The 27174-nt window shown below is 52.7% G+C and overlaps 1 protein-coding gene across 1 annotated transcript; it reads left to right on the plus strand.

Moving 5' to 3' along the window:
* The first annotated feature begins 552 nt into the window (after positions 1–552).
* On the plus strand, positions 553–27065 carry SH3BGRL (SH3 domain binding glutamate rich protein like). The gene is made up of 4 exons (XM_035324711.1): positions 553–712; positions 17481–17666; positions 20606–20686; positions 24257–27065. Exons 1-4 carry the CDS (start codon positions 668–670, stop codon positions 24287–24289), a joined length of 345 nt encoding a protein of 114 aa, XP_035180602.1. The 5' UTR covers positions 553–667; the 3' UTR covers positions 24290–27065.
* Positions 27066–27174: the final 109 nt, after the last annotated feature.

A 27174-nucleotide genomic window follows, 5' to 3' on the forward strand; every position in this document is an offset into this window, starting at 1 on the left:
CAATCTTTGTAGAATTGGCTGATTTTTGCTTCTGACTCGACTGAAAATGGGCCTCACGGGGCAGAGGCGGGAGCTTTGTCTGAGACCCCTCACGGTTTGTAAAGGTTTGCTCGCCTTTTTGTGGAAGGTCTGAGGAGCCGCGCAGCACCCGGCGTACCGAGGTGCTCGCACCGCGCGCACTTGGATTTCACCTCCCCTGAGGGAAGGGATCCCTAACGCAGTTTTTCCTTGGAAACCGCCCATTTCAGCTGGGGGGCCGGTGCTCTTCGAGGCTGTTAGCCCCTCGGCCACTGCCCACATACACGGGGCTCTCCCCCACCGCCCCCCGGCCGAGCCCGGCGCCTCAGCGCAGCCCCTTCCCCTGCCCGCCCTCCTCCCCGCACGTCTCGCGTGGTTCGTCGGGAACTCGCCTCGCCCCTTTCTTTCTCTCCCCCCTCCTTTTTTATTTATTTATTTTTTATTTTTTTAAACCATTTTCCCCTCTTCCGGGCTGGCTGGCGGTGACTGCCGCGGCGGCAGCCCAGTGAGAGCGGCGGGGCGAGGCGGGGCGAGGCGCAGCCTCCTCCCTTCCCTTCCCCTCCCTGCCTGCCTCCAGCCCGCCCGGCTCGGCTCGGCTCGGCTCAGCTCGGCTCTCACACACCCACCCACCCTCCCGGCGCCCCCCAGCATGGTTATCAAGGTCTACATCGCCTCCTCCTCCGGCTCCACGGCGGTAAGGGGCGCGCCGGGAAACTTGTGAGGGGCCCTGCGGGGCTGGGAGGGGGGCACGGTGCGGGACCCGCGGCGCGCAGCCCCGGGGGGAGCCGTGCTTGCAGCCGCCGGCCCTGCCGAGCAGCCCCGTTGTGTCCTCCGGGGCTCCTGCCCCGCTGCTGCCGTGTTCCCGAAGTTCACGGCCGAGTTGTGCCGCCCAGCTCGGTGCTGGTGGCTGCTCCGCCGTGTGATGAACCGGGAGCCGGGCTGGGCACCGTGTGGCGGCAGGGCTCGGCCAGAAGGCTGTGTGTGTGTCTGTGTGTGTGTCTGTGTGTGTGTCTGTGTGTGTCTGTGTGTGTGTCCGTGTGTGTGTCTGTGTGTGTCTGTGTGTGTGTGTGTCTGTGTGTGTCTGTGTGTGTCCTTCCAGAGCAAAGCGAACACAAAAAGTGCGAGTCTGCGCCTGGGGCCGGACCCGCCTCAGCGGCAGCGTCCTGAAGATTGCCGGATTTCTGCCAGAAAGATGCTTCGAGCCTAAAATCCAGGGGGGTTTGTCGCATCCAGTGTCGATGTCGAAGAGACTCGCAGGATGCCAAGGAATGCAATTAGGGATTAGAGACTTTTGCTGCACGTAGGTAGGGGCCAAGCCGCCGCTTTCGTGATGCCCGTCCGTGTCAGCCTGCCGGAGGTGCGGGGTCCCAGCTTCCAGAGGCCGGCGACAGCCAGGAGGAGGACAGGCCCCCGCCTCTTGCACTGAGTTCTCCTTCCCTGTTAGCACAGCTGCTGCTCTATGGTCCTCAGCAGCAAAACCAGCCTGCGGTGAGCTGTGCGGCTGGAGGCTGACAGGGGTAAGCCTGTGTTGGGCTCCTCTTGGCAGGGGCTGAGCCCTGCCCTGGGAGAGGAGCAGAAGGATGTCCCTCATCCCTCGGGTGTCCCCGCTCTGCCCCTCTCCCCCTGTCCTTTTTGGTGGCCTCGGTGCTGCTGCTGACACCGACACGCTGATGCCGGTGACGGAAAGCTGGTGATGATCCGATGCCGGTCTTGAAAGTGTCTTGAAATACTGAGTGGCTCATTTATGAGGGGGGTCGAAAGGAATTTCTGCTGGCTTCTTGCAAAATTATCAGTGAGAAGGAAAGAAGCAGTCATTAGCAGACTGAAACGTAATTCTTCCTTTCTAATACAGCTGTTAATAGGTTTCCAGTTGACAGACTCTGTTGCTGTAGATTCTTATCGGTGACCTCCTAATGGCAGTTATTGATTTTGGGTTTGCGTAGCGACGCTAAGCTCCAGGGATACAGCCACTGATCTTGGCTACATTTACCTGGTCTTAAATTAGGCCTTTAATTATTTGCTAAGTGGAATCTGTTCTGTCTGTGCGGATTGTGCGTGTCACGAGGCTCAGTGCCAACATCCCCCTCCCTGCCTTTTAGGGTCCCTCGTGCATCCTTGCCGGTGGAATTTGGATATTAGCATTGGTGTGGTCTGTTTGTATGAAATGTAAGCACAACATCCACACAATCGCCAGTTTTATTACATATGTGTACCCAAGGCCAGGTCCAAAGCGAGCACAGCTGAAGAGATGTCGCGGTAATGAGCAGGACTTGCACGGTTTACTCAGCACACCAAGGGTGTTTCTGTTGGCAGGGCTCGAGCCTGCCTCACCGGGTGGCTGTTTTCTTTCTGCTATAAGAATTTTAATTGATGCTTCAACTTAAAGCAGAACAGAGAGGCACCTCGCTGAAGGGAAAGTTTGAGCGTTCGCCTGTAAGGCGCTTGATGGGAATCAGTCGTTTTCCTGTCCCTTAAAACAAGCTGCTCGTGAGAGAGGCTGTGCCTGGAGGCCAGAGGAGCCTTACCGGGTGCTGAGTGTGAAATAACCCACTTGGGGAATGGAGAATCCTCATCAGTTTGCTGCAGAGGGGTGGAATTGAGTCAAAGTCATTTCCAGCACAGCGACTGAACTGGCAAATACCAGCCTGGCAAGGCGGCTCTCACTCCTGCCACGATGCCTTTGTACCGCCAGCAGCACCCGACGTGGGGTTACTTCGGTTTTTTGAAAGGTGAATTTGCTCGAGTAAAAGCAAACCAGCAATAAGTACAAAAGCGCCTCCTTCCTAGAAAATGACTGCCCAGTTTCTGTAAGCTGGTGAAGCTTTCGTGGGGCTCTGGGAAGCGTTATCTCCCCCCGGAGGGAAGGGCGCTGCGGCTGCTTCACACCTTGCAGCCTCGGGCTGTGAGTCTTGGAGGGTGCCCACATTTTGTGGTCTTTTATTGGCAAAGGAATACTTTGTTCTGCAGGATAATTTTCCATATCACATTGTATAAAATGTTTCCCCGAGGCACCGTTCTCTCTAATGTTTATATTCAGTACCATGTATCTGTGAGGAGAAACTGCTACAGGATGCTCGTGTCTAAGCAAAGGCACCTCCGAGTATGTTTCAAGGGATTTCAGGTGAAGCACGCCGTGCTGTTAATTCCTCCGTGCCTGTGTTGTGTGGCGTCTCCTCAGGGGTGCTTCTGTGCAAAGTGTGACCGAGCTGCCCGCTTTCCAGCGCGAGGAGTTGGTAAGTGCACGGCCTTATCCCTGGTGTGCTTCGCTGGCTGCAAAGCCCGGCGTTTGTGTGCTCATGGGTTGTGCTTTATACTCCGCGTGGTGGAGGTAGAGGTGGCGGTGCGATGTGGTTTGTGGCTGTGCTTCTCGGAGGCAGAGCTAGCTGAATGTACTGAAAGTTTATCGTTAAGATGTTCTAACTGCAGTCCGGGTCCGGCCTGCTGTTTGGATTTCACCCAGGAAATCAGAGCGTCGTGGTTACAGCTCGGTTTGAAGGCTGAATTTGGAAGTCCTGAACCAGCAGATGCCTTTTTTCTTCGCACTTCCTTGGGGTGGACTTTGTGCCGGTGAGCCCCGGGCCAGGGTGAAGCAGCACGGGTGGCTGTAATTACGGCGAGGAGCTGCAGGCACCGGCCGCGGGAGTCCAGGGCCATCCTGGAGCCCCTCTGAGGGACACTCAGCCCACGTGAGCAGCGTTCCTCAGCGCGAGGCCGTGTTGGAGGCCACGAACGTGAAATGGCAGCCGCAAATGGCACGTTCAGGAGCGCCCAAGCGTTGACTCGAGCGGGGACTGCGCAGGCTGTGAGGCTGAATTTGGCTACAGGCTTCCGTTCAAATCCTGTAAGACGCGAAAGGAGGAGAGGCCGGGGAGTAATTGCCACTCCTGCTCCAGGAAGAAGGATGTGGGGACTGAGGAGGCTGAATTGCTCTACTCTGTGATTTACTCCGTTGGCATTTAGGTACTTTGTCCTGTTTGGGGAGGACGTTGCTCCAGCTTCCCTGCAGCACCAGAACTTCCCGAAGGCAGCCGGACTGCTGCTTTCATCGATCCCCTGTGGAAAGGAGCCAGCTGTTTAAATTCTTCTCGGGCTCGTGAGCGTTCATGTGTTGCCAGCAACTGCACCGTTTGCGACCACAGGATTTGAGAGCGCCGGTGCCCTGGTGTGAGCTGCGGCAGCGTGCGGGAAGCCCCCGGGTGTTTGGATGGTGTGCGGCTCTGGATCCGGCCCCCAGCACGTCTCCGGCTCCTGCTGCTTGGGGGTGGCTTGAAGAGGAAAGGAAGTCTGAGTTTATTTTTTTGTTTGCAGAGTCAGGGATGGGAGGGTTTGGGGCTTGGTGTTTCTTTTGTGCTGTTTTCTTGTTTGGGAAAGGGTCTGGGTCTCCTCCCCGCCCACCAGGAAGCACAGAGGAAAGCAGCCTGTGCTCTGCCATGCAAACGTGTGCTAGCCCTGACGCCTACTCTTCTTCTCTCTTCCCCAGAAGCACCTTCTGGTGCTGCCATGGATGTACAGCTGGCAGCGAGTGCTTTGGGCTGGAGCTGAGGCAGAACAGCAGGGCTGTCTGTACCCACCTGCTCTCATCCCTGCTCGTCTTCGACAGCTTGGGGCTCTGTGAGGGCTGGCGAGGCTGCTTCCTCCTGCAGCAGTCCCCAAAAAGTGACAAAAGGAGCCGGCTCTGTGCAAGCAGCCTTGGGGATGTCCAAGGATAACCAAACTTCACCTCTCCCTCTCTCTCTTCAGAACAAGACTTGTTCTGGATTCGAGCTCTCAGGGTAGGAGACACGATACATAACATGAACGCAGCGAGACAGCCGGGGTGCCTTCCATCTGTCTCGTGGCCATCCTTTTTTTGTATCATTGTTCCAAACTCTAGATAAGCCAAATGTTTTTCTTAACATACAGCATTCAGATCCTTAACAGAGCCAAAGGTTAAATTGGCTGCGGTTGTTGCCACTTTTAATGGATCGAAACACAAAACACTCTACCATGCTTAAATACAAGGGTTCCTGGGATGACGCTCCGCAGCTGCAGCTGGAAGGGGTTTTGTTAAGACTGGCTGTGTCTGCAGCCAGCACGGTGTTTATCCCCAGGCAGGGTGTCAGGATTTGTCCCCCTCTGCTGCTGGAGCAGGAAGGGCCGGCCCGGGACGGAGGCTGAGCACCCTCACCTTGCACCGTTTGCTCCAGCCCCGGTGCCCGGCTCCCCCCAGGCGCGTCTGTGCCGCGTCAGGCCCGTGCTCAGCACTGCTGCAGCGTTGGCAGAGCTGAGCAGGGAAGTCCTCTTGTCTCGAGGCATTAAAGTTACGTGCAGAAGATTCCTATGGAATTGGCATGCATGTAACAAGGAGAGGATGCCAAAACCAAGAGTCTCTGCAAGGCTATCATTACCGCTCATTCCTCCCAGAAAAAGAGCGAGTGGGGAAAGAGGAGACAAACAGAACCAGGCGAACATTGAGAGGTATCAGCTGTTCAGGCTCAAGACAGAACTAAAATAGTCTCTCTGTGATAAAGAGAAGGGCTGAGGATGAAGTTTCCTGTCTTAGCAAGAGGGACGGGAGCTCTGCAGTTCGGAGCAGCCCCAGCTCCTGCCCCGAGCACCGGTCTGAAGGGGCTTCGTGTGCCCCACGACGCTCCCACCTGCACAGCAAAGCATGGTGCTAGCTGTTTCTCTGACCCTAGCTGTATTCAGGTTGTGATTCAATGTAAACACCTTTCTCATCAGATAATTCATCAAGCCTGAAATAATTTCAATTGTAACGCTGCTCTTGTTTGTTCCAGAGAGAGCCTCTGTCCAGGAGCACATCCTCTTCAGGGCAGCACGGCAGGAGGCTGTTAAGCCTGAGCTTCAGAAGGTGGGAAGGGGACATTCAGGCCACCAGAAGAGAACGTAAAGAAAGGGTCAACATCAAGCTGCAGCCTGAGGCAAAGCTGATGTGTGGCCGAGGCAGTCTTTGGTTCTGGCTTACAGCCTGTTGTTGGGCTCAGTTTTCCCCGTGAGAAGTGGAGGTGGTGATTTCTGTAATCAGCTATCTGAAGGTTCATTTTATTTGGGCTCCTTTCGCACGCGTGAGTACTGCCGTGCCGTCAATTCTGAAGGCGCTCGAGCGTAACGTTTTAAGTATTACCTGTCAAGGGATTTGCTGTTTGAGGTGCTGTGGCGCCAGGGCAAAGAAAGGAGCCAGAGGCAGCCGGATTTCCAGAGAGCAGCTCAGCTGCTGGGGCAAAAGAGGGAAGGACTTTTTTTTGGCTTACATGATCGATTACGCTCCGGTTATATAAAGCAGGTAACGATCAAGAATTTGCGATGTCTGGCAGCTGGTGCAGCACACAGGTGTCACGAGGGGGATCTCACGGAGGTCTGTGCAGGTCGGTGTAGTCACAGGCAACCCGGAGAGAGACGAGAAAGGTGACGGAGGTGCGGTGTGAGGCTCCGGTGGGAAGAAAGAACCTGTGCAGGGCTTGAAGCTGGTTACAAAATCCCCTATTAGTGGTATGAACAACAGGTGAAATGTCAGGAATTCTTAGGACCGGGGAGAGCAAAGTTAAAGCAGTAGCACTGCATAAATCTGTGGCGGGTCTGTGTCTTTGTTAGGCCAGGACGATCGCCACGAGCAGTGCAACAACGCCAGGAGAGATGCTGGGGAGCGTGAGGTGAGCGCTCTATGAGGACAGCCAAATAAGGTGGAGCTCTGTAGCAGAGAGAGGGCTGAAAAAGCACAAAAAAAAAGATAAAAAACCACGTCCGGCGGGGGAGAACGAAGAGGAAGTGGTTGCTGGTGACTCCTCGCAGCACAGCAGGGGGAGAGCGGGGAGAAGCTGGGTGCCTCCTTTGGCAACGTGCAGCTCGGCAGAGGATGTTGTGTGTGGCAAAAACTGCACAGGTTCAGGAAGCAGCGAGACAAACGAAGGGGGAAAATCTACGAAGGGCTATTAGGGCGATTAAAGATAATGACAACACCTCTGACTCAGAGCTGCGTGTTGTTGAGTCTGGGAGAGGGTAACGCGGGGCAGTCAGCGCTGCGTGCTCAGTCCTTGGTGTGCCTGCGGCTGGTGGAGGCAGGAGGCTGGGGGATCTGACCCAACGAAGCTGTTCTGCGCTTGGACGAAACTGGCTCTGCTCCCAAAATTATGTTAGCAGTTTGTGCTTACAATATGTGAGACTGTGTTGTCTGGGGAAAAAATGTTTGATGGAGAAGAAATGTGTGTATGTTTGGGACTTTTTTGTTTTAAATGTGGTGCTTACTACAAACACCTGCAGTTCTAGCAGTGTTAGAAGGCTTTGGACACACTGGAGTAACTACAAGCTTCCTTCCAAATGTAAGCGGGTTGTGAATCTGTTTTGCATGCAGATGTGGCGATGCGATTAGGATCTTACCTCTGCTTCGCAGGCTCTGAGATGCTTTGAGAGGCTGCAGACATGGGAGGAACTTTTAACTGTATTTGTCCCTTGTATCTTAGAAACCAGGAAGCAAATAGCAGAGGTTTAATCATAATTCTCCTCTTGCTTTCCTTCTGAGCAGCTGCAGTTCGACACCGGGCTGCCAGACGTGTCATAGGAAGCTGTTGGCTCTGCAGTAGCAGCGGGCAGACACCGAAACCTCAACATTTGGGCGCTGAAAGACTTGGCAGAGGGAAGCTTTGTCGTTAGGTCTCCTAGTTAACGTCGTAAGGAAATCCTCCGTGGGCTCCATGTCGGGGCTGGGGTGTTTGGTACGCAGGAAACAGAAGGGTTTGATGCTACAGACAGGTGATTGCTGAACATGGTGGCTTTGCAGCACGAGCAGCAGATGCTGATGTACGTCATGTTTAGGCCTAGACAGTACGGCAGATTTATCAGCACCCCTACAGCCTTAGGTCAAAAGGAATTGGCAAAGCCCAGTGTAAACAGCAAACAGGCAGCCCCCGAGGAAAACAGAAATGGTTTTCACTTAAAGCCACGTTTTTATGAGAGTTGTGGTTTCCGGGCAGGTTTAAACAGCAGATCTGTGTTCACCTCGCGGGATGAACCTTTGGCAGCGGGAGCGTTGCTGGGAGTTTTGCCATGGACTCCAGCGGGGCAAGGTTTTACCGAGGAAATCCTTAATGCTGCTTATTTGAGATCGCTCCTGTGTGCGTGGTGCGAGGCTGCTCGGCCAGAGAGGGCCAGGAACAGGTAACTCAGTAACTCAAAATATGTCCCAAGGCTTTCTCGGGGGACATGGGTGGAAGTGAAGTTGTACTGGAGCTGATTTATGGGTAATAGATGTAGGATTTTTTTTCTCTAGGCAGGAAATACGATATTTATAAGTAAAAAGGAGGCACAAAATAAAAAGGGGCAGGTTTACATCTTGCTGGTTAGCGACCTGATAATCCTGATTAGGAGCTGCAATTCTTTCCCACCCCACAGCACAGATAAGCACGTCTCGTGGTTCTGCTGGCTCACTCCGCGAGACCTTTGGACTCGAGCAATCTTCCTCTAAATTTCTGGTTCCTTTCTCTGCATTAAAGTGTGTCAGGAGGTAGCCGACGGACTCTGCTTCTCCTGCAGGGGACCGAGGTTTGAGTTGCACACGCTGTGAGAAGTTCGAAGGAGGTCCTGAAGGCTCTGCCAAGGGATGCTCGCTGCAGGAATTGACACCTGTACGAGCCGAGGAGCAGCTGGATCCACGGCTGTCTCTTTTGTGGGGCCAGGATTAGCAACGTGGAAGGTGCTAGGACAGCCATCGTGCTGCCGGCAGCCGAGCATGAGGCTGAGCCCGAGGAACACGAGGGGAATGCAGCTCGCTTGGCTGCTAGCCCAGGCCTGGAGAGCTCCATCCTCCAGCACGCAGCAGCTGGGGGACTCGGCCTTTGAAAAAATGAAACGCAGATTGTTTGTCTCAGGGCTCGGTCGTGGTATGCGAATGCTAGCTTGCACGGAGGCAGGAGGAAGCCCGTGGTTTTTGAAAAACAAGAGGAGATGGTAGCAGGGTGATGAGAGAGATCCCAGTGTGATGAGGCTGTGGGGTGGCCCCGGTCGCGGTGTGAGCAGCACCGTGCCCTGCCTGTGGGGTGGGACGGATGGTGGCAGCTCCCCGTGGCTGTGGGATGGAAGAGCTGGGGGGAAGGACCTTACCGTGATGGAAAAACATGCTGTTCCTGGAATTCCTGACCCCAGGATGTCACCCGAGGGGTGCCCTGCAGAGCAAAGCCCCGATGCCAGCCTTCTGGGCCGAGGCAGCAGGGGCTGGGCGTCTGCTCCTGGCGGGCAGAGGGCAGCTCTTGGGAGCTTTCACTTATGGTAGGTGGCTATTTTCAGTTAGAAAAAAAAGGGCTTTATTGTCTTCAAAGAATTTATTTGGTTTAGTATTAGCATAGCAGCCACCCATAAGACTTCTGCTAAATGGTGCCTCTGGTTTGTGAGTTCTTCGAGGGCAGAAAGTGATACAGAAGCACCTGGGTGTAGAGCAGGACCCCTGGCTCACACGGTATTTCTTCTTAAAGCAAGTTTTATTTAAAAGAAATGAATACCTGGCAGTACAGACCCAGCGAAACAGCAATTAATGCTGTAAGCCTTCAGTCTGGTCGGTTAATTTAGTCTGTGTGCTAAAGCGCAGAGGAAACAAACCTTGCTCTTAGTGCAGACCACAGGAGCCCTGCGCGGTGCTCGCCTTTGCCTTTAACTCGTTCGCTGGCCCCAGTCCTGCCTTGGCCAGGCAAAGGAAACCAAAAGTGTTCTTCTACTTGTTTCTGCTCTGCTCTCTTGATCATCTGCGACCTGTCCCGGACCCCTGTACGGCAAGGGAGACAAAGGAGGAATTGTCTTGGCCTGGAGTGAGGCTGGCTGAGAGAAGCAGGCTCTGAGGCTGACAGCAGTGGTGAGACCCCGGTTTGCAGGGCTCGAGCTCCTCTAAAGTCGCTGGAGTTGACAGGTTTACAAAGGCACCCACAGAGTTTTCCCCCTTTTTTGTTGGCCACAGGGAGAACTTCCAAGCACCTCAATATTTGTCATGTTCTGGGGAGCTTTCAGCTGCTCCCGTGATGCTGAGCCTGACTGGAGATGGGTCTTGTGCGTGTTAAACTGCCGTGTGGTCAGTGCTGAAGGCCTGGCTGCCAGGCTGGGCTGGGGATTGTTTGGTCCTGGTTGTAGGAACAGCCAGAAATGAACCCTCATCCAAATAGCAAAGCAAACAAGTGATTTGGAGAAATAAAATTACTGCTAACAGGAGCAGAAGCTGCGAGATGCAAAAGGTGCCCCCCAAAGGTACCCGAGGAGCCTGTGACAGAGGTGGCCTACCCTTAAGGGCTTTATTGCTCCTCCGCCCCGCCAAACCCCCTCCTGGCTGAGGACGTGCCACCAGCGGGCGTCTGCCCCCTTCCTCCCCCGGCCGGGGGAGCCCATCTGCTTCTGCTTAACCCCCCCGGAGCTGGGATGCTGTTGCCAGGGGCTCGTTGGGCCTTTGGGGGCACGCAGCCTGCCAAGTCCCACATCTTCCAGAGGAAACAACAACGGCACGGAGTAACCGCGGGGCTGAGGCTCGTTAATGGCTAACCGGGATAATGGGGCCTGTATTCCCGCTGCGGGAAGCTCGCTCTCTGTTGGTTTTGGAGCAGGCGAGCGGCTTTCAGGCTTGGAAAAGGCAAATGCCACAAAACCGGCTGAGAAAATGGCCAGAGGTCAATTTATGTTGTGCTGCAATAGCAGCTTGGAATGAGCGTGAGGACGGCACCTCATGGTGTGAGGACGGTGCCAGCGCAGAGCCGTGCCTCTGCAGCTCGTCCCCGTTTCTTCAGGCTCTCACCTGAAGCAAAGCTCGGGCCTGCAGGGTAAGGTAAGGTGATCCTCCCTCCTCTCCGAACCGCGCAGCTCCTGGCCCCAGGGTGATCCCTGCACGGGCTGCCTGGGGCTCCATGGCCTTAACTAGGGAAAACTTCTTCAGAAAAGCAAAACACGTAAGAGAAATGTGTCCGAATTGTGGCACCACAAGCTAATCCATATTTGTGGTGAAACCTCGCAATAAGGTTTTGCATTACTTCTATTCTTGGAGTGCTCCAGCAGGCTGCGGCTGCCACGGAGGGGAGCGTTTGGCATCCTGGCTTCCACACCGCTCCCATTTGGCACTTTGCAGAATTAACAGAGGCCTCTAAAGCAAACGCTGCAGGGATGCTTCTTCTTTTTTTGGTGAGGAAGCACATCCTGACTAAAGAGGGAGGCTTGGAGCCAGGAGGTTGCATCCGATCTGCTCGGCCACCCAGACTGCTTCTGTGTGAGCTGTGCCTCGGGCTGGTGGGCTCGTGGTGAGCTGGACCCGCAGGCAAGTCCAGCCGGGAGCTGCTGCTCTGGTCCGGGGGCCTTGGTGGTCCGGGGAATGTGAGAAAAGCAGCCACAACCTCCCGGGGGACAGCGGGCACGGGGGAGAGCTGAAGGAGCGTGCACGATGTCACCCTGCTTTTCACTGGGGCCAAGAAAGAGCAGAAAGATTTGCTGCTGATTTTGGTGGCTTCAGCAGGAACCGAGTTGGGTTTTCACCTGACAGAGATCATTTCCATGCCCCGGAGCAAAATCTGACGTTGATTAAATGGGACTTTTATAGATTATCTTCGGGTCTTGGTGGTGTTGAGATGCTCTGCGTGTCGGAAATGCAGGAGCACCGCAAGAGCCCCTCGAGAAGCAGGTGTAAAGGGGTGAACGGATTCTCGCCCTGCCCTCCCAGGTGCCTGGATATTATTTGTTCAGAGCAGAATTTGGCTTGGGATGCAACGCAGTATTAATCCTTCAGGTGCCTTCACAGAAAGTAAGCTTAAAACACATTAAAAAGTAATCAGGCCTTCGTTAGGCAGCGCGGCTGCAGCTGCTTGCCAGGAGCCGCGAGGATATAAATAAGGAAACGTTCCTTGGCCTCGCGCTTGACTGATGGGCAGCGGGATCTGCTTTTGGCCGCTGCTGGAGGAAAGCAGCCGAGCGGATCTCTGATGTGGGGCAGCCGGTCGGTTCGGACGCCTTTAGGGCATTTGGTAGCTTTGCTTTCCCAGCCCGGCCGCACAGAGCTCGGGGGAATGGGCTGTCGTGTGTCAGAGCACCGCGGCCTCTGCACTCGGAGTTTCTTGCCGTGGGATTTAGCGAAGTTTTAGGCCTCGGGTTATTGAATGAGCGCACTTGAAATGGCGTTATAATCCGTAAAAGCAGCTCTCATTTTTGTTCTCGTGATGCAGCTTTTCCCTTTATGTAACTTCCTACAGCTTCTGGAGCACGTCGCGGGCTGCTTCTGGGCAGCGCAGGCTTTGCCCTCTGCTCAGGGGGGTGGTCCCGCCGCACGCCCTGCTGCGAGGCGCGGTGCCCTACACCCCCCTGCGAGCAGGCCGTGTGCTTCCAGACGCGATGCAGCCTTCATGATGGGTTGCAAAAAGCTCTCACTAACCAGGACACTTCCCTCAGCGCTGCCCTGAGAGGCGGCTTTGCGTCCTTTCAGCCCTGGGCTTTTTCCTCAGTGTCCACATGTGAGGAGCAGGAGCCTGGCAGCTGCCCGAGCCCGGTGGGGCAGGGAGCGCCCGGGGGGGAGAGCTGTGCCCAAGCTGGTGGCTTTTAAAGCTGCTGGGGGCAACCCAGTGCAAGGCAGCACCACTGGAGAGCCGTGCAGGATGGGTGCTGATGTGCACGGGCTGACCCGGAGGGACAGAGGGAGTACAGACAGAGCCCATCTGGACACGGCCTCGTTTCTGGAGAAAAACATAAAAAAAAAAAAAAAAAAGGAAAGGAAGGAAGCACGAGTACAGTATGAGCTTTTCCAGCCCCTTGTGTTTGGTTTGGGTCACAGAAGTCGGTGGTGGTTTTAGTGTTTGTCCTCATCGTTCCTTGCAGAGCAGAAGCCCAGCACTGCAAAAGCCAGCGATGGCCTTGCCGCGTGTCGCACGTGGCTTAAAATAGTCAGACAAAGAAGTGGTTGGAGCTCTGCGATGATAACTGCCCAGACCTAAAAATAGGTGGATGTTCTACCAGGCAGAGGGAAGTGGGACAGACACCCGGAGGCATCCTGCAGGGCTCTCATCAGGCCCTTGGCTGCTGCAGGTGCCCTCCAGTTTTCCACCCTTTGGCCGCAGCTTGCAGCGATGCTGACCACCAGAGCTGGCGCCTCTGAAGTTTAAGGTGATACGGGGGGAAAAATCTGCCTCGTTTGTGTGAGTGGAAGCAAGGAAGCTTGTATATACACCTGGATCCCGGAGTATTACAACAGAACCCCAGAAAGCTCTAACGGAGCCCAGGAAGGAGCCTGCTCAGAGGTGTGCCCTCCTGCTGCGGTGTCCTGGCTGTGGGGGCTGAGCCTCCAGGGACCTGGCTGGGGGGTGAGCTTCCAGGGAAGCACAGCAGGATCCCCTGCCTCGAAATGCCGCGGGGAGCTGCCTGCAAGGTACCGGGAGCTGAAATCCCCGCTCTGCCAGCAGCTGATTCACAAGCATCAGCTTCTGCACCAGCAGCCGGCATGAGGAGGGCGTTATCGTCAGAAATGTGAAAAAAGTGAAAAAACAGGCAGACAAAAAACAAAGGACGAGCTTTAAAAAAAAAAAAAATCCAAGAAGCAGCCGTGAATAGCAGTTGTGTTACCGCAGCCACATGAGGAGGGAGAAGCTGCTGCTGCTGCTGGACATATTTAGCCTGCTGTCTGCGCCGCGCCGCAGGCTGGGAATGCGAGGCCGGGGCAGGGCAGCTCAGCCCCTGGCAGCCCGGCGGGGCTCCCTGCGGCTCGCTGGTGTGCCTTGGCAGCGGCACGGTGGTCCTGGGGCTGCCCCGCGCCCCTCGGCACTTTGGGGTGTCACCACCCGGGCTGTGGGGGGCGAAAGGATGCGCTGCTGGCATCGGCTGGCACTGAGCTTTTCCCGTTCGGGGCTCAGGCGGAGCTGAGCCACCTTCAGAACAAACCCCGAGGATTCGTGATGGTGCCAAGCCTGGCTGCAGACAGGGGGATCGCCTGGGGATTTGCACTTCTCCACCTCTCTGCACGGAACAGATGTCCTGAGGGATACAAGGAATCGCCCCCCTCGTGATAAAACAACTTGTTTAAAACCATCAGTGGCTCAAAATGCAACCCCCTCAGAGATTTGGGTGCTGTTCCTTATCTACAATCCTAGCTGAGGTCCCAGGGCTGGAAGTGGAAGTGGCAAAAAGCTTTTAGAGCAGTTTTTGTCTCTAAGCTAAACTGGGGGTTCGCTCTGATGTCTCCGTTCTCCCTTGTCCCGGTGCTGCTTTGAAAAGGGAAATAAAACAACGAGGGAGCTCTCGGCGGTGGGCGGGGAGGGGGGTGCATCGGGCACACGTTCGGTGCAAGAGATGAATTGTACCTTTGCAAAAAAAATCTGTTTTTCCCCTGTGTGAAAGTGGGTCCGGGGCCCCCGGGAATGCCCCGCACCGTGTGCCAGAGCCGCTCGCTGGCTGAGGGCAGCCGCAGAGCTCCGGCTGCAGGCTCCGAGGGCTCCAGGGGCCAGAAATAGACTTCCAAAACACGTCTCTTGTCTAGCAGGGAATTTATTTATAAACTGAAGAAATAACAAGGCTTAAAAACAAAACCCTTCTTGGCCAGCAGAGCAGACTCGGCTATTCTTTGCCACGCCTGTGCCTACGTACACCGGACAAATGTCTTTGAAGCCCTTTTCAATAACAGATGCAAACAACGGTTTCCTTGCAGCGGGGCAGCGCAGAGGGCCGGGCTGGGGCATCGGCAGCGCGCGGGACCCCGAGCATCGCCCCCAGCCCTCTGGCCGTCCTACACCCCCGAGCTCCCCTGCTCCTGCGGGACCTGCTCCCGGGAAGGTTCCAGCAATCCTGGCAGCTTGACATCGTTTTCTTCCACTGCTGGAGGTGCTGGCATTGCTTTGAACTCGTCCCGGCAGCACGTCGGTGTCTTACCCAGCTGTCAGGAGCCTGCTGGGCTGGGCAAGTCGCTCCGAGTGGAATCGCTTTCTTGGAAGTGACCTCAAGTACCGGGGATGGGTTTTTGCTGTAGTTGGAAGCGTTTGCTGAAATAAACAGAAAGCCTTGGATTGCAAATCGATGCACGTGTAGGTGAGCCTTGGCGAGAGAATGCCAGATAGCAGCACTCTTTTTTTAACAGTAGAGATTTGAAGGAGAAAAAACATTTAGAGTCGGAGGTGCCACAGCGTGCGTGGGAAGTGCTCTGCCCGTTTTGGGGCTGAAGCTCCGTTTCTGATGGATACGATTTGTTGCCCGACGTCACCCAGCTCTGCTCCTGGCCGCTCTGCTGTGGTTTCTCCTGCGTTACTGCCACCGTCCAGGGGTGCAGCTGCATCCTGGAACAGCAAGGTAACTTCTGGTGTGGATTCCACGGAGGGACAATACTCGCTCACGATGCTAGCTACCTGCCTTCATGGTGTCGTTCTCTGCGCGTTCTCTGTTGGAAGGTTGGTATTTCATGGCTGCCTTGTAACTGGAAAGGAGGAGAACCTTGGAACATGAGAGTCTCAAATAAACCACCCACAAAACTGCTGGCACCGTGAGCTTCCACTGTTGCTTGTGAAGATCTTGGATGCAGAAGATTCCAGGTTTGCGGTACGAGTTTGCTTAACCTCCAGTCACTTTCCATAAAGCCATTTCTCTTCGTGGAGCAGACACTGAAGCCAAACCCGAGTGAAAACAGATTCATTTGGCTGAATGTTTCCTTTCAACATTGGGCCAAACCAGCTGTAGGCACGGCGGTTGTTTGAGCAACGCCAGGAGCAGTGTCTGGACGCGCGTTGAGCGGTGCCCGTGCCCGGCTGGGAGCTCCCAGCGCTTTTTTGGGAAGCCGGAGGGAGCTGCCTGTTGGTGAGCACCCCCTGAAGGTGGGGGCCACCCTCCCTCCTCACTCCTTCCCAACCACGGCAGCAGGAACCAGCTCCCAGGCTCCCATCCTCGGGGGAGCGCCTGCGCTAACACTCCATGTGCACCATCCCTTTTCCTTCCCGGGCATTCCCACCACCGTGGAGGGAGAATTCCCTCCCTTGACCATAGGCGGGTGGTGGAGCAGGAACCAAAATGCCACGTTTGCCTTCCACGCGGTGCCTCTTCTAGCAGAAGAAGCACAAATCCCTCTCCAGTAGCCGCTGCCAGGCGAGCCATGACTGCCGGCTGCAGTCACGAAGCGGGGACCCCGTCGTGCTACCTGTCGCTGAGCAAACAGCTCTGGCAAGCCGGGAGGTTTTTTGCAAGTTAAAGAACTGAGACTAATGGGAGCTGGCTTCAGCCGTAATTTACAGCTGGTGGGAAACGGTTAATTAACGGGTAATTAGTTAGGGAGGAAGAAGCCTCCGTTTATTCCCGGGTGGGCCCGTGGCCTTGAACGCGGGCTGCTGGCGGAGCAGTTTACAGCTACAGAGCCCTTTCCCGTATTCCAGCCCTACAAACGGCCGCTGAAGGAAGCGCTGCCTCCTTTCTCTTTGACCTTTATAACACGACGGAGAAAAACTTTCCCCTCCTGCTGTGACCCCTGTTGTTAAAGGCAAACAAGGAAGTCTCTTACCGGTGGGTGCGAGCGTGCTGAGAAATGCTCTGGTGCGCAGCCTGTGACACAAATGACCTCCTCGAGGCGAGATTAACTTGTCCGATTTATTTATTCTTGGCCATGATAAAAAAATCTGCTAATGCACCGCAGCGTTACTCCGTCGGATCCTTCTGCAGAGGGTGGGTAGCGAGTGGAGCACGCCGGGAGGAATTCAGCGCCGTGGCTCCCTGCACGAAGGGAGCAGGAGGAAGGTCCCCCTGTGCCTTCCTGCGATAGACTCACAGGGGTCTGTCTGTCCTGGTTCCTAACAGACCTCTCTGAAGGGAACAAACTTCCCATCAAGTCCCATTTTCCCTTGTTTCCCTGGAGGCGCACGGTTATGATTTCCCTTACGGTGCTCAAGTCATGCAGAGGAAGACCAGAGCACAAGCAGAACATCTCTGTGCCAGGAAGTTAATAATTCACGTCTGACAGTAATAAAAACCACCTTTCCTGTCCGTGGCCGGCACCGTCTTTGTTTCACAGATCCCACTTCTCGCCTGGGTGCCGTGTGAGCCAGACCCAGTACAGGGGGATGAGCTGTGTCGGTGTGGGATCTCACCCGAGAGCTCTCCTGCAGGCCGGAGAGGCCGTGGGGGCAGAGACCAGCCCTTCATTTAGGGAAGGGGTTGTTAAATCACTCCGCATTCAGCACCTACGTTGGTTGGCAAACTTCTTGAGGTCAAAGAAAAGGGCTTCTGCCTTCCCCGAGCCCCCGGCCCACCGGGCTGGTAGGGCTGTGCCTTCAGCACCTCCTTCAGGCCTGTGCTGTGTGTGTGGACATCACCCGCAGCCCCTCGGATGGGGCTCTTTAGAAGATACTTTTTTTTTTTTTTCTGAGCATTTTCTTCCAGTTTTCATTTTCAGCCTGTTTTGTACCCCCCTGTTTCTGCACTGAACCCCTGAATTGCAAAACTGGCAGCACGGCTTGACTGATGTTGTTTGTTTCTCTCCCTCCCTCCCATCTTTCCGACAGATAAAAAAGCAGCAGCAAGATGTTTTAGGGTTCTTGGAAGCCAACAAAATTGAATTTGAGGAAAAGGACATCGCCGCCAACGAGGAGAATCGGAAATGGATGCGGGAGAATGTCCCGGAAGACAGCCGGCCCGCCAGCGGCAACCCGCTGCCGCCGCGGCTCTTCAACGACAGCCGGTACCTCGGGGTAAGGCTCGGCTCGGGATAAGCGTCACCTCCCCTCGTCCCCATCCTTGTGCTGCCACATTCACTGCTGTGCCGTTTTGCAGCACTTCATAGAAATCTGGCAGCGTAGCAGCAACCTGTAGCGGGCTCAGAGAGCTGCTCTGCCTGCACGGGGCTTTGCGTGGGGATTTGGGGTCGCTCCCGTCCGCTGCTCGTCTCCCAGAAGCCGAGCTCCTCGGAGCCTCCCATGGCTCGGTTTTCTGGTCCTTGGGATGAGCCTTTGGGTGCTGCTTGCAAAATGAAGCCCGGTGCAGCCCACTTACTGCAGTGCTTTGAAGAGATTAAAAACCATGTTGCGAATACAATTCCTGCCTGTAATTATTTTAATGCTTGATCAAAAGTATGCTGCCCTGCAGCACTTGGACTCAGCAGGCCATGCTTGAGTGATTATTAGATTAACTGTTAATTTTATTTTTAAAACTTGATCTCTTCTGGAGAGAGCTCGCAGTGTGCGTTGCTCTGCTGCTGTGGCTTTGTTTCTAAGCCGCTTGGCTGCCTGGTCCTGAGCTCAAAGTCTGGAATCCGGAATCTGCCAGCTCTGAGCCTTTGCGAGGTGATTCTGTGGCCGGTGACAGAAGGGATTCCTAGCGCAGCGCCATTTTCTGCGTGTCTGTGAGAAAAGCAGAACTTGAGGTAGTACCCACCCTGAGCCCATGCACCGCGTGGCTGGCAACATTGTGCTGATGGCGTGGGGTGGACAGAGTTGGCTTGGAGTGACAAACGTAGCGATTAATGGCTGCAACCGAAAACTGAGAAGGGGCGAGTCACGGAGAGCTGAAAGGCTCTGTTCAACTACCTCTTATTTAAAAAGAAAAAAAATAAAAAAGCAGACATTTCTGTACAGGAGGAGGTCCAGTCACGACGGTATCACCTCCCCTGGTACCCCAGAGCATGCAGGCAGATCACCGGGCAGTTGTTCCTGCTGCCAAAATCTCTGCTGCATTGCCACAGGTGTGCAGCAGAGCAGGGCACTGCCATGCAGCTGTGTGGGACAGGCAGAGAAAAACTATCTGCAGCTACATTGGGATGTGTGCTCATCAGAGATGCTCCTAATGGATCCCCAGCTGCAGCCCATGCGAGTTCTTTATGCAGTAGTTTTGGGGAGAAGGCTGGGGGATGCTTCAGGCTGGTGCCTGCTTTGTGTTTGTTTCATCCCCCCCGTTCTGGCAGGTGCCCCTTTGAACTTCTGAAGTTTGGTGAATTTATGTAGCTGGGTTCAAGTTGCTACGGCTCAGCTTTCCGAAAGGCAAAAGTTAATCTGAAGCTCTTTACATCTTTATTTGCTTCTCCTCAAGCATGAACTTCCTTGTTTGTCTCATCGGATGCGGTGGAACCGGCAGAGGTGGGAGTGAGCTGAGTGTTCCCGGGCTGTGCGTGGCCGCACGGCAGGGCTGTGAGTGTAGGCGCCGCATGTCAGCGAGCTGGCACAAACGCTGCCCCGTAGTCACGGGCATTCCTTTCCTGGCGGATGCTACAAAGCAGCCTGCAGAACTCTGCGGTGGCAAGATAAAGACCCCCTTTGTTATCGAGCAGCCCCAGCATGTAGCAAGGACTGTCACCAGAGGGGCTTCGGGAGGATCTAACTGAGTCTGTATCAAAGCAGCACCCCAGTGCTTGGTGTGCAAACGGAGCAGAACTTTGACATCCCTCATCTCTGGGCTCCGGCGCTCAGTTCTTTCTGCTTTCCTCTGTTGCGGCGCATCAGCCCCTTCGGAGAGGCGCCCCTGCCCCGAGCACGCCGCAGCTCCTGCAGCCCTTGCGATTTCTCGGGCTTGCAGCAGGCAGCAGGCATGCAGAGCGCCCTGCCCTCAATGGCAGCTCCCTCCCCGACTTCAGCCCCTGACTGAGCCTGCTCCGAGCTGCCGCCTCCCCAGGGAATTCTCCGCCAGGACTCCTGCAGCAAAACATTGCCCAGCAGAGCTGCAGGAAGCCCGTGCTGCTGCTCCAGCTATAAGGCAGAAAAGGGAAGACATAGGTCAGATACGTGCTGAGTGTGGACACTGGAGCTCGGGAAGTATGTGGTAACTTGGGCAGCAGTGGACTTGCACAAACGTTTTGGGCTCATTTGGTCAGTATTTGGCAACTGCTCTTGCTGAGCCACACTGTTTTTTTTTTTTTGCTTGCTGTTTCCTCACTTAGCAGACAGCTAAGCTGTGCTGTTTGTACTCCAGACACAACTGCATTCTCTTTCAGATACAAAAAGCCAGAGAAGGGTACTTCTTATTCTTTCATTGTTTTCACCTTAATTTTCTTGGGAAGTGCCCGTGTGCATATTCAGAGCAGCCACAATGGCCGTGTTAATACAGTGCCAGACAGTGAGGCAGAGCCGTGCACCTCTTCACGGGGCTGATGCTCTTAACGGGGCTGACGCTGCAGCAACCGCTGGACACCTTCAGCACGTGAGTAGGACGGTTCTGCAACAAGCAGTCTGCCCTGATTTCATTTGTTTGTGAGGGCAAAGTGTGGTGAGAACAGGTATATTCTTAGTTCACAGGTCTGAATTTATCTTTCAGGAGTCTCTGTCCACAGCTGCACAGTCGCTGTTAGCAGTGAGCGATGGCAGCTGCGGGCATCGGTGTCTGGCATCAGTTTCTGATGGCAAGGAGTGGGCTCAGCCTGGTGCTGGAGGGGGGCAGACCATGGATTGCTCTAGAGGCTGGCACCTTGGCAGAGGCTGAAGCACCTCACAGCAGCATCTTGTTGCTCCAGATCCTGAAATTCCCAGCTCGTTGCTTTTCAGACAGTCCAAACCCCACGGCATCAGCGATTTTGCATCAGGCCACAGGAAGCAGTTTGCTCGGTGCAGGTTGGGTAACACAACAAATTGTGCTCTGATTATTTCCCAAAATTAACACTTCCATCTTTTGTTTCCTCCCCGTGTCCCTCAACCCCATCACGAAGGATTACGAAGCCTTCTTCGAAGCTCGAGAGAATAACGCGGTGTATGCGTTTTTAGGCTTGACTGCGCCACCTGGTTCAAAGGTAGGTGTGTACATTCGTCACGGTAAACCACAACCTCTAGTTTATACCTTGTTCTTTTCTGCTCCTGGCAGGATATTTCACATGTTTCTGTGGTTGTCCCAGTGCATCTCCCCGCTGGTCTGATACTCGGTCTCCAGAGACCAGCTTTTAGGCTTCCGCATCACAGCAACACGCTGTTGTTATGTGCTGGCTTGTTTGGAGGATGCTCTGTTCCCTGGAGGTATCTTCCTCCCCCTCCTTCTGCCAGAAAAACTCCGTGTTCAGTACTGATGTTCTTCTGGTATCCTCACTGTGGAGCCACCCTGCAATTTTCCAAGTTAACAGCAAAGCTTTCATCGCTTTGGAAAAAAAGCTGGTTCGAGTTCTTCACTAGCATTAATTAGCTGCTTTACCACTGGATTTTATTCTTTTTAATTGCACACTCCTGGAACAAGAGAAAGATTAGCTAATGTTCGTACTGACGAATGCACAAGAAATTTGGATGAAAAGATTAACAAAAATCATTTCAATTCTGTGGAAAAATAACACAATTCATGTGAAGCTTTGCTGAGATTTTTGTACTAGAAAATACCTTGAACCACAGTCACTGCTTTTGAAATAATCTGGTCTTACTTCAGAGTAATTTCTTCCTCCAGCTTGTTATGTGAAGCCTTGTTTTCCTTGCCAATTACAAACCGGGCCGCTGCTCTGCGGATGCAGTGGGCTGGAATTCTCCTTTTGATTTTGATAGGACAGGACAAGCCTGCTTTATACGTTTCACTTGAGGGCAGCGGGATCCTCCAGGTCACCTCAGTTTTCTTGTTCCAATGGATAACCACGCCGCTTCCTTTCAACTCTAGTCATGTAAGAGTTGAAGGTCACAGTGTGCACATCACTCAGAGACCTAATTTTAAAGGTGGATGATGATCAGCTGGTATTAAGCATCAGGAGCCGCAGGTCAGACTGAAACAGTTTGGGGAGCCAAGCTAATTCTAGCGGTAACTCCACTAATGAGTGGTGCAGTGAGGACAGACTCTGCCTCGTACGGAGTGGCAGAGAGCAAACCCTGGGATGCGTGCCCCAGCTGCACACAGTTGTTTGAATCCTGTTTAAATTTCTCAGAACATCTGCACAATGTTGCATGAGAGTGCGGGATGGAGCCAAGGAGAGAAAGGCGGCCCTGAGACCCCAGGGGGCAGGAGAGCCCTCGCGTTTCCCCTCACGTGCGAGGTCTGGGAAGTGCAGTGGTACCAGGGAGCAGTTGGTGCCGTATGAATGGGGTCATCTGCCTCTGTAACATTTATAAACATCATTTCTTTCCGAGCCTGCTACGTGGGAGCTCTGGCAGGAACGGTCTGCTCAGTTATTAGCTGCTCTGATTTGTCCCGAGGGAAAAAGAGGAGTTCTAAGAAGGAGGAGCATGAACACAGTTGTTCTCTGTGGTGTTTTCACGCTGCCTGCTGCAGCTCGGGGAGGCGCGCTGCAGCCGGCGAAGATAACCTTTACAGGAGCGCCTTTGTGCCCAGCGCATGCTGCAGTTGCTCTGCCTTTCGGCACCCATCCCACAATTACATGACGTAAAAGGCAAATCAAGCTGATTGCTTGCTGCCAAGGAGGAGAAACTGATTTGTAGAGGCTGAAATTGGCATTTGGAGCGGAGCTGCGTGCCGCCTGGCTGTGATGGTGTAGTTAACACCATCGTGCATGTTGCTAGGGGAAGGGAGGGGAGCGGAGGACCAGCCTGTGTGCGACTGCACGAGAGGATTGCCTTGGCAGCAAACTTCCACTCAAGGTCCATTTCCATCAATTCCCAGTGATTTGGAAGGGGGACTGCGAACACAAAGTTCCAGTATTCATGCTAAGGAAAATTAAAAGAAGGGCTCGAAAGCGAGCACAGAAATGCAAATAACTATTTTTGAGCCCGGGTGGTTTGTTCCTGGGAATGAGAGAAATGCCAGGAATCCTCTTCAGTTTAGCAGTGCCTGCTTTGAAGATATTTATTTGATCCTGCGTTTTCTAAGAAAAAGAAAAAGAAAGAAAGGCTAGGTGTCACTTCCGTACTGCTTATAGCTGCTAATGGAGTTGTTCCGAAGCCAGGAGAACCATCTCCTCTTTGTTACCAGTTCAAGAAGCACTTTTTTATTTTTTTCCCCAGGCTTTGTTGTCCTCTCTTATCTCTCCTTCCCTTTCACCTGCCTTTTCTGCTGGGAGCTGACAGGGTGCCCTGGCACAAGCGGCGTGGCTGCGCGGTGCGGCCGGTGGCGCGGAGTGGGGTCGGGGAGCTCGGCAGACCTGGGCCAGCGGTGCCCTTCCCACGCCCCTGCGCTGAGAAGCAGCGCGATGGGACACGCGTGGGCAGGCAGCCAGGAAAAGTGGCGTGACCCACCACGTCTAAGATAACAGAGAGATGCGTGGGGCTTCCTGCACTGCAGGCTGGGGTCGCTGCCTGTGTCCCCTCTCCGACCAGTCTTACAGTCTCTCAGAATTTCCCTTCTTAGTCCTCCCCCTTTTCTTAAATGTTTTTTCCATAGCGGCTCACGTTAACACTGTTGTTGTTAATCCGTTATCTTCAGTATTGCTGTGCAGTCACCAAAGCAAACAACTTCATTACGTAAAAGCTAAGTTTAGCAGATTTCCTTTAAAATAAACCACACTCTCCCCCCTGAAGGGCCACAATGAGAGCTCAGTGACTCTGATCATCCTTCTGTAGGCCACGTTGCTGCTAACAGGTAACTAAATTAATCTCCAGTCAGAAGGATGCTGGTGGAAACCATTTGCAGGAAAAGAAATTCCATTTACATCTCTTCTGTGATGTTATTTTCCCATTTGTGCGACCACCTCATGAAAAACAAAGACTGAAAAATGCAGGCTGTTGTTTTTTAATGATCCTTCTGAAATGTTAGAGGCTTCTGGTGTGTCTGCTAACCTGCTTCAGCTGCCCCTTGCTCTCAGCAGCTTGATAGGAGCGTTCTCGCGTAGCCGAAGGGCACCAGCTCCATGCCAGGTCCCTCAAAGAGCTGCGGGCTACGAGGAGCCCTGGGCACGAGGAGCGGGTGGCAAGCAGCAGCCCTTCTCAAGGAAGGCATCCCTGCTTATCAGCCCTCTGGAAGGCAAAAAACTCAGTGGTTGCTTCTGGTAGTTTGGTTTAGTTAAAAATCCATAAATAAGAAATGATCTCCCTCCCAGTACCTCTTCGTAATTTTTCCCAATGTGGAGACTCTCTTCTTATATATGCGATATTCGTGTCTATCCCTAGTTCTGCTAAAGGTCTTTGATCTCTAAATAGTTCTCGTGTCGTAACATGAAATGCGGCACGCTCATTTTATCTGCTCTTCTGTTATAAACTTCCATGGTCAAACCGGCCCTGGGCGTGCGTGCCAGGAGGCGGAGGGAAGGTGAATAACCAGCACATTCTTGCAAGTCCTACTCGAGCTCGGGCAGAATCGGAGGTAAAGCCAGTGCCGTATGGGACTTGGTTTATAATGTAATTGTGGCCAGAGGGGACTCCGAGTTGGGTTCGGTGCACAGCTATGTGGAAGCTGTCATCTTTTACGAAGTACTAATTCATGGATTTCTGTTCTGCTCTTTCAGGAAGCCGAAGCGCTGGCAAAGCAGCAAGCATGAATTCCAACTGCCTTAAATAAATGTTCTGTAAAGGGAATTTCCACAGCTTTTTATAAAATAGTACAATTGTCTCTGCTTCAAGAAATATAGATGTGATTTCTAACATTTGATTGGTGCTTGCAGCATTCACCGTATATAATGCAAATCTGAACACGATACGAAAATGTGAACGTAAAGGTAGAAAGCACGGGGTGCATTATTACCCAGTTGTACGCTTAGGAACCGAAGCAATTGGACACGAATGACTTTCACGTAGTTTAAATTGTCTTGGCAATTCGTCTGTTTTGTGTAAACTCCAAAAAACTGCGGTACTAATAATGCAGATGTGGTTATACCTAGGGATCCAGCTGTTTAAAATATGGGAAAAAAGCACCGCTCTCTCACACCTGGTCAGATCCTAACTTAGTGCCTGAGTTGCCTCAAAACCCTTACGGAAATTCACCGTGATTTTCAGCCTCTTTCGATTCTGGTTTCGGATGAAACTGTGGGTGCTGTTGTGTAGCGTAACCATTGCAGTCACTTCTGAAAGCTGTGTTTGTTCTTTTGTAGGAGGGGTATGTAAGATTGGTATTGTAACACACTGTACAGATGGTAACAAACAAAATGCCACGTAGTTCTCATTTAAGTGATCCAAGTGGGCTCTTTGACAAAGATAAAGGGATTTGGGCACTGGGCGGCCTTCCCACTGGCAAGCTGATCAGGACAGGTAGCTGCCTGAGCATGCCTTCAGTACGTGTCTGCGTGCAGGGGTCAGTGCACATCGAAGTATGTCCTAAGTCCCAGGCAATGTTGCAAATAAGCCAAAATGGCCAGAAATGGCATTTCCTTACCTGTGGAAGGGTGAACGCCTTTAACGTATTTCTCTACAAAAATACCAGTTCACACTGCTTATACTGTTAGGCATCTTAACGCATGCTCAAGTAGTCACTAGATTCAAATAGTATTTTTTCAAATTAGTAGAGGTAAATGGTTGAACAGCAAGAGCTAGTGTAATTACCCGAGATTTTTTTTAAGGTTTAACAACTTATTTCCATTGCTGTTGCCATATCATGAGGCTACTGCAGGAGCTGCGAACCTGTTCAAGCGTCTTGGTGAGTTTAGCACGTGCAATATTAACCTGTCTGTCCTCCCAGTGCTCACGAGGTAGCCTGGATTTCTTGGCCGTGTTCTGCAAAAACACAAATAATTACAAGTGCCCTAAAGGATAAGAAGCAGGTTTTAAAAATGTGTGGGTAATTTAAAAGGCATTATGCACCACATAATGCACTTATCCCCCAAAAGCATCAAAACACAGTTAGAAAGGTAATTAGTCCTTGCTGTAATTAGAGGATCCTTCTAATTGCTCTGCACACACACATTTTGGTTTTCTTTGCTTTATGAAGGAAGAGGAACAGGTGGCACAGCTCAGCAGAAGGCTGCAGCGCATCGTGACAGCGCGGTTCATTTACGTTTATGCCGTACGACGTACGCAGTGCTCCTTAAGATGGTTCACAGCTCATGTTTTAAAGTCGGAAATTGGGAGCAGGGTAAAAGTAAAAACGTGGGCTTACAAAGACGGTCGAAAGTGCAGTAATTAAAAACTTCCCTCGCATTTCTTTGGGGCTTTTGTTCATTCAGGGAAACTGCTCGTTTTGTCAACATCTGTTAAAACACAGCTGCAGCTTCTCGCCTTGGTTGGAGGCAGCTCTGCTTCTCGAGAGTTCGTGAGGAAACTCCCACAGACGTCAGAGTGATCGGGATCAAGCGCAGAGCCAAGTTAGTTAAATCATATTTATTTCACATTTGATCTCTTCTGATTTGGGAGCCAGGGAGCTGGTTTGGAGCTTGTGCTTAAAAAAGCAAGCACGCCATCAGAATATACGTGCGTAGATTAATGTTGCCTTACCTTCAGATTTACACACACATTTGTGCTTTTTCTTTAGCAGGCTTTATCGGTGATTACTGAATTTTTGCGAAACTTTTGGGATCTTGTGGAAGTTGGGTTGCTTTTTAAGCCCGGAGTCTGGTTTTTGTTGTTCACTGTGATTTCACCTTTTCAAACCGAGGTGATTTTTCTTTCTTAACACTGGTGTAATCTTTTTCTGTCTAAACCAGTGGTCACGTTTTCAAGAAAGTATTTGAGATTACTCTGTGAAATCTTGTGAAGAAAGTGGAATTTGACACACGAGTCACTTGTACACCCATGCTGATTTGCTGTGTTTCCTGTGTAAAGAAAGTAAGCTTTGTGAACTACAGGCATTATTTTGAAGAAGCTGTAACTGAAAGTCGCTGCCAAATTGTCAGCTCGGCGACCCAAAACATGCTGAAACAAGGTCAGCCTCTGTTTCTGATGGTCAAGGAAACTGCCAAGTTAAGAAAGCAAAGTCACTTCCCTCGTCTGGTCCCCCCTCCTTGCCATATGGTAGCGTTCAAACTGTGTCAGCATTCCTAAGAAAGCTCTGTTGAGAAAGACTGAATTATTTCTTTGTCTGGGGAACAAGGCACCAACACAAACTGAAAAATACCTAAAATATTTCTTTGTTGTGGGGCTGTGTGTAAAACGTGCATTAACTTTGATGCGGATACCTTGCTTGGATTTAGGAGTGCTAGGAATGTGTTGCCTATCTGCTGTTTTTCTAGTTCATTTACCTGTCTTAGGTTAATGATGGGCGCAAGAACTGAATTTGTTCGTTTCTATTATTTTTTCCTATGTAGATGGCCGGCAATGAGGATTTAACTTGTAATATTAACCATTCCTGTACCATTCCAATAAAATTGTTTTAAATGCTTTCTCACACTATTGACTTTTTTTTTTGCTCGTTTTGTTTGTGGTTTGAAGCAGTCCTGTGAGTGTAGTCCTGAAGTGTAGTCCTGAAATGAAAACATTGATTTTAAAGTACGGGATC

The sequence above is a fragment of the Oxyura jamaicensis genome, chromosome 4 (assembly GCF_011077185.1).
Source record: "Oxyura jamaicensis isolate SHBP4307 breed ruddy duck chromosome 4, BPBGC_Ojam_1.0, whole genome shotgun sequence".
Lineage (NCBI taxonomy): Eukaryota > Metazoa > Chordata > Aves > Anseriformes > Anatidae > Oxyura > Oxyura jamaicensis.

Excerpts from the sequence above, each read along its gene's own strand:
- SH3BGRL (XM_035324711.1), top strand. The coding sequence starts at position 668 with ATGGTTATCAAGGTCTACATCGCCTCCTCCTCCGGCTCCACGGCG. Across the intron at positions 713-17,480 it reads CCTCCTCCGGCTCCACGGCG|ATAAAAAAGCAGCAGCAAGA; the intron begins GTAAGGGGCGCG and ends TCTTTCCGACAG. Across the intron at positions 20,687-24,256 it reads CTGCGCCACCTGGTTCAAAG|GAAGCCGAAGCGCTGGCAAA; the intron begins GTAGGTGTGTAC and ends CTGCTCTTTCAG.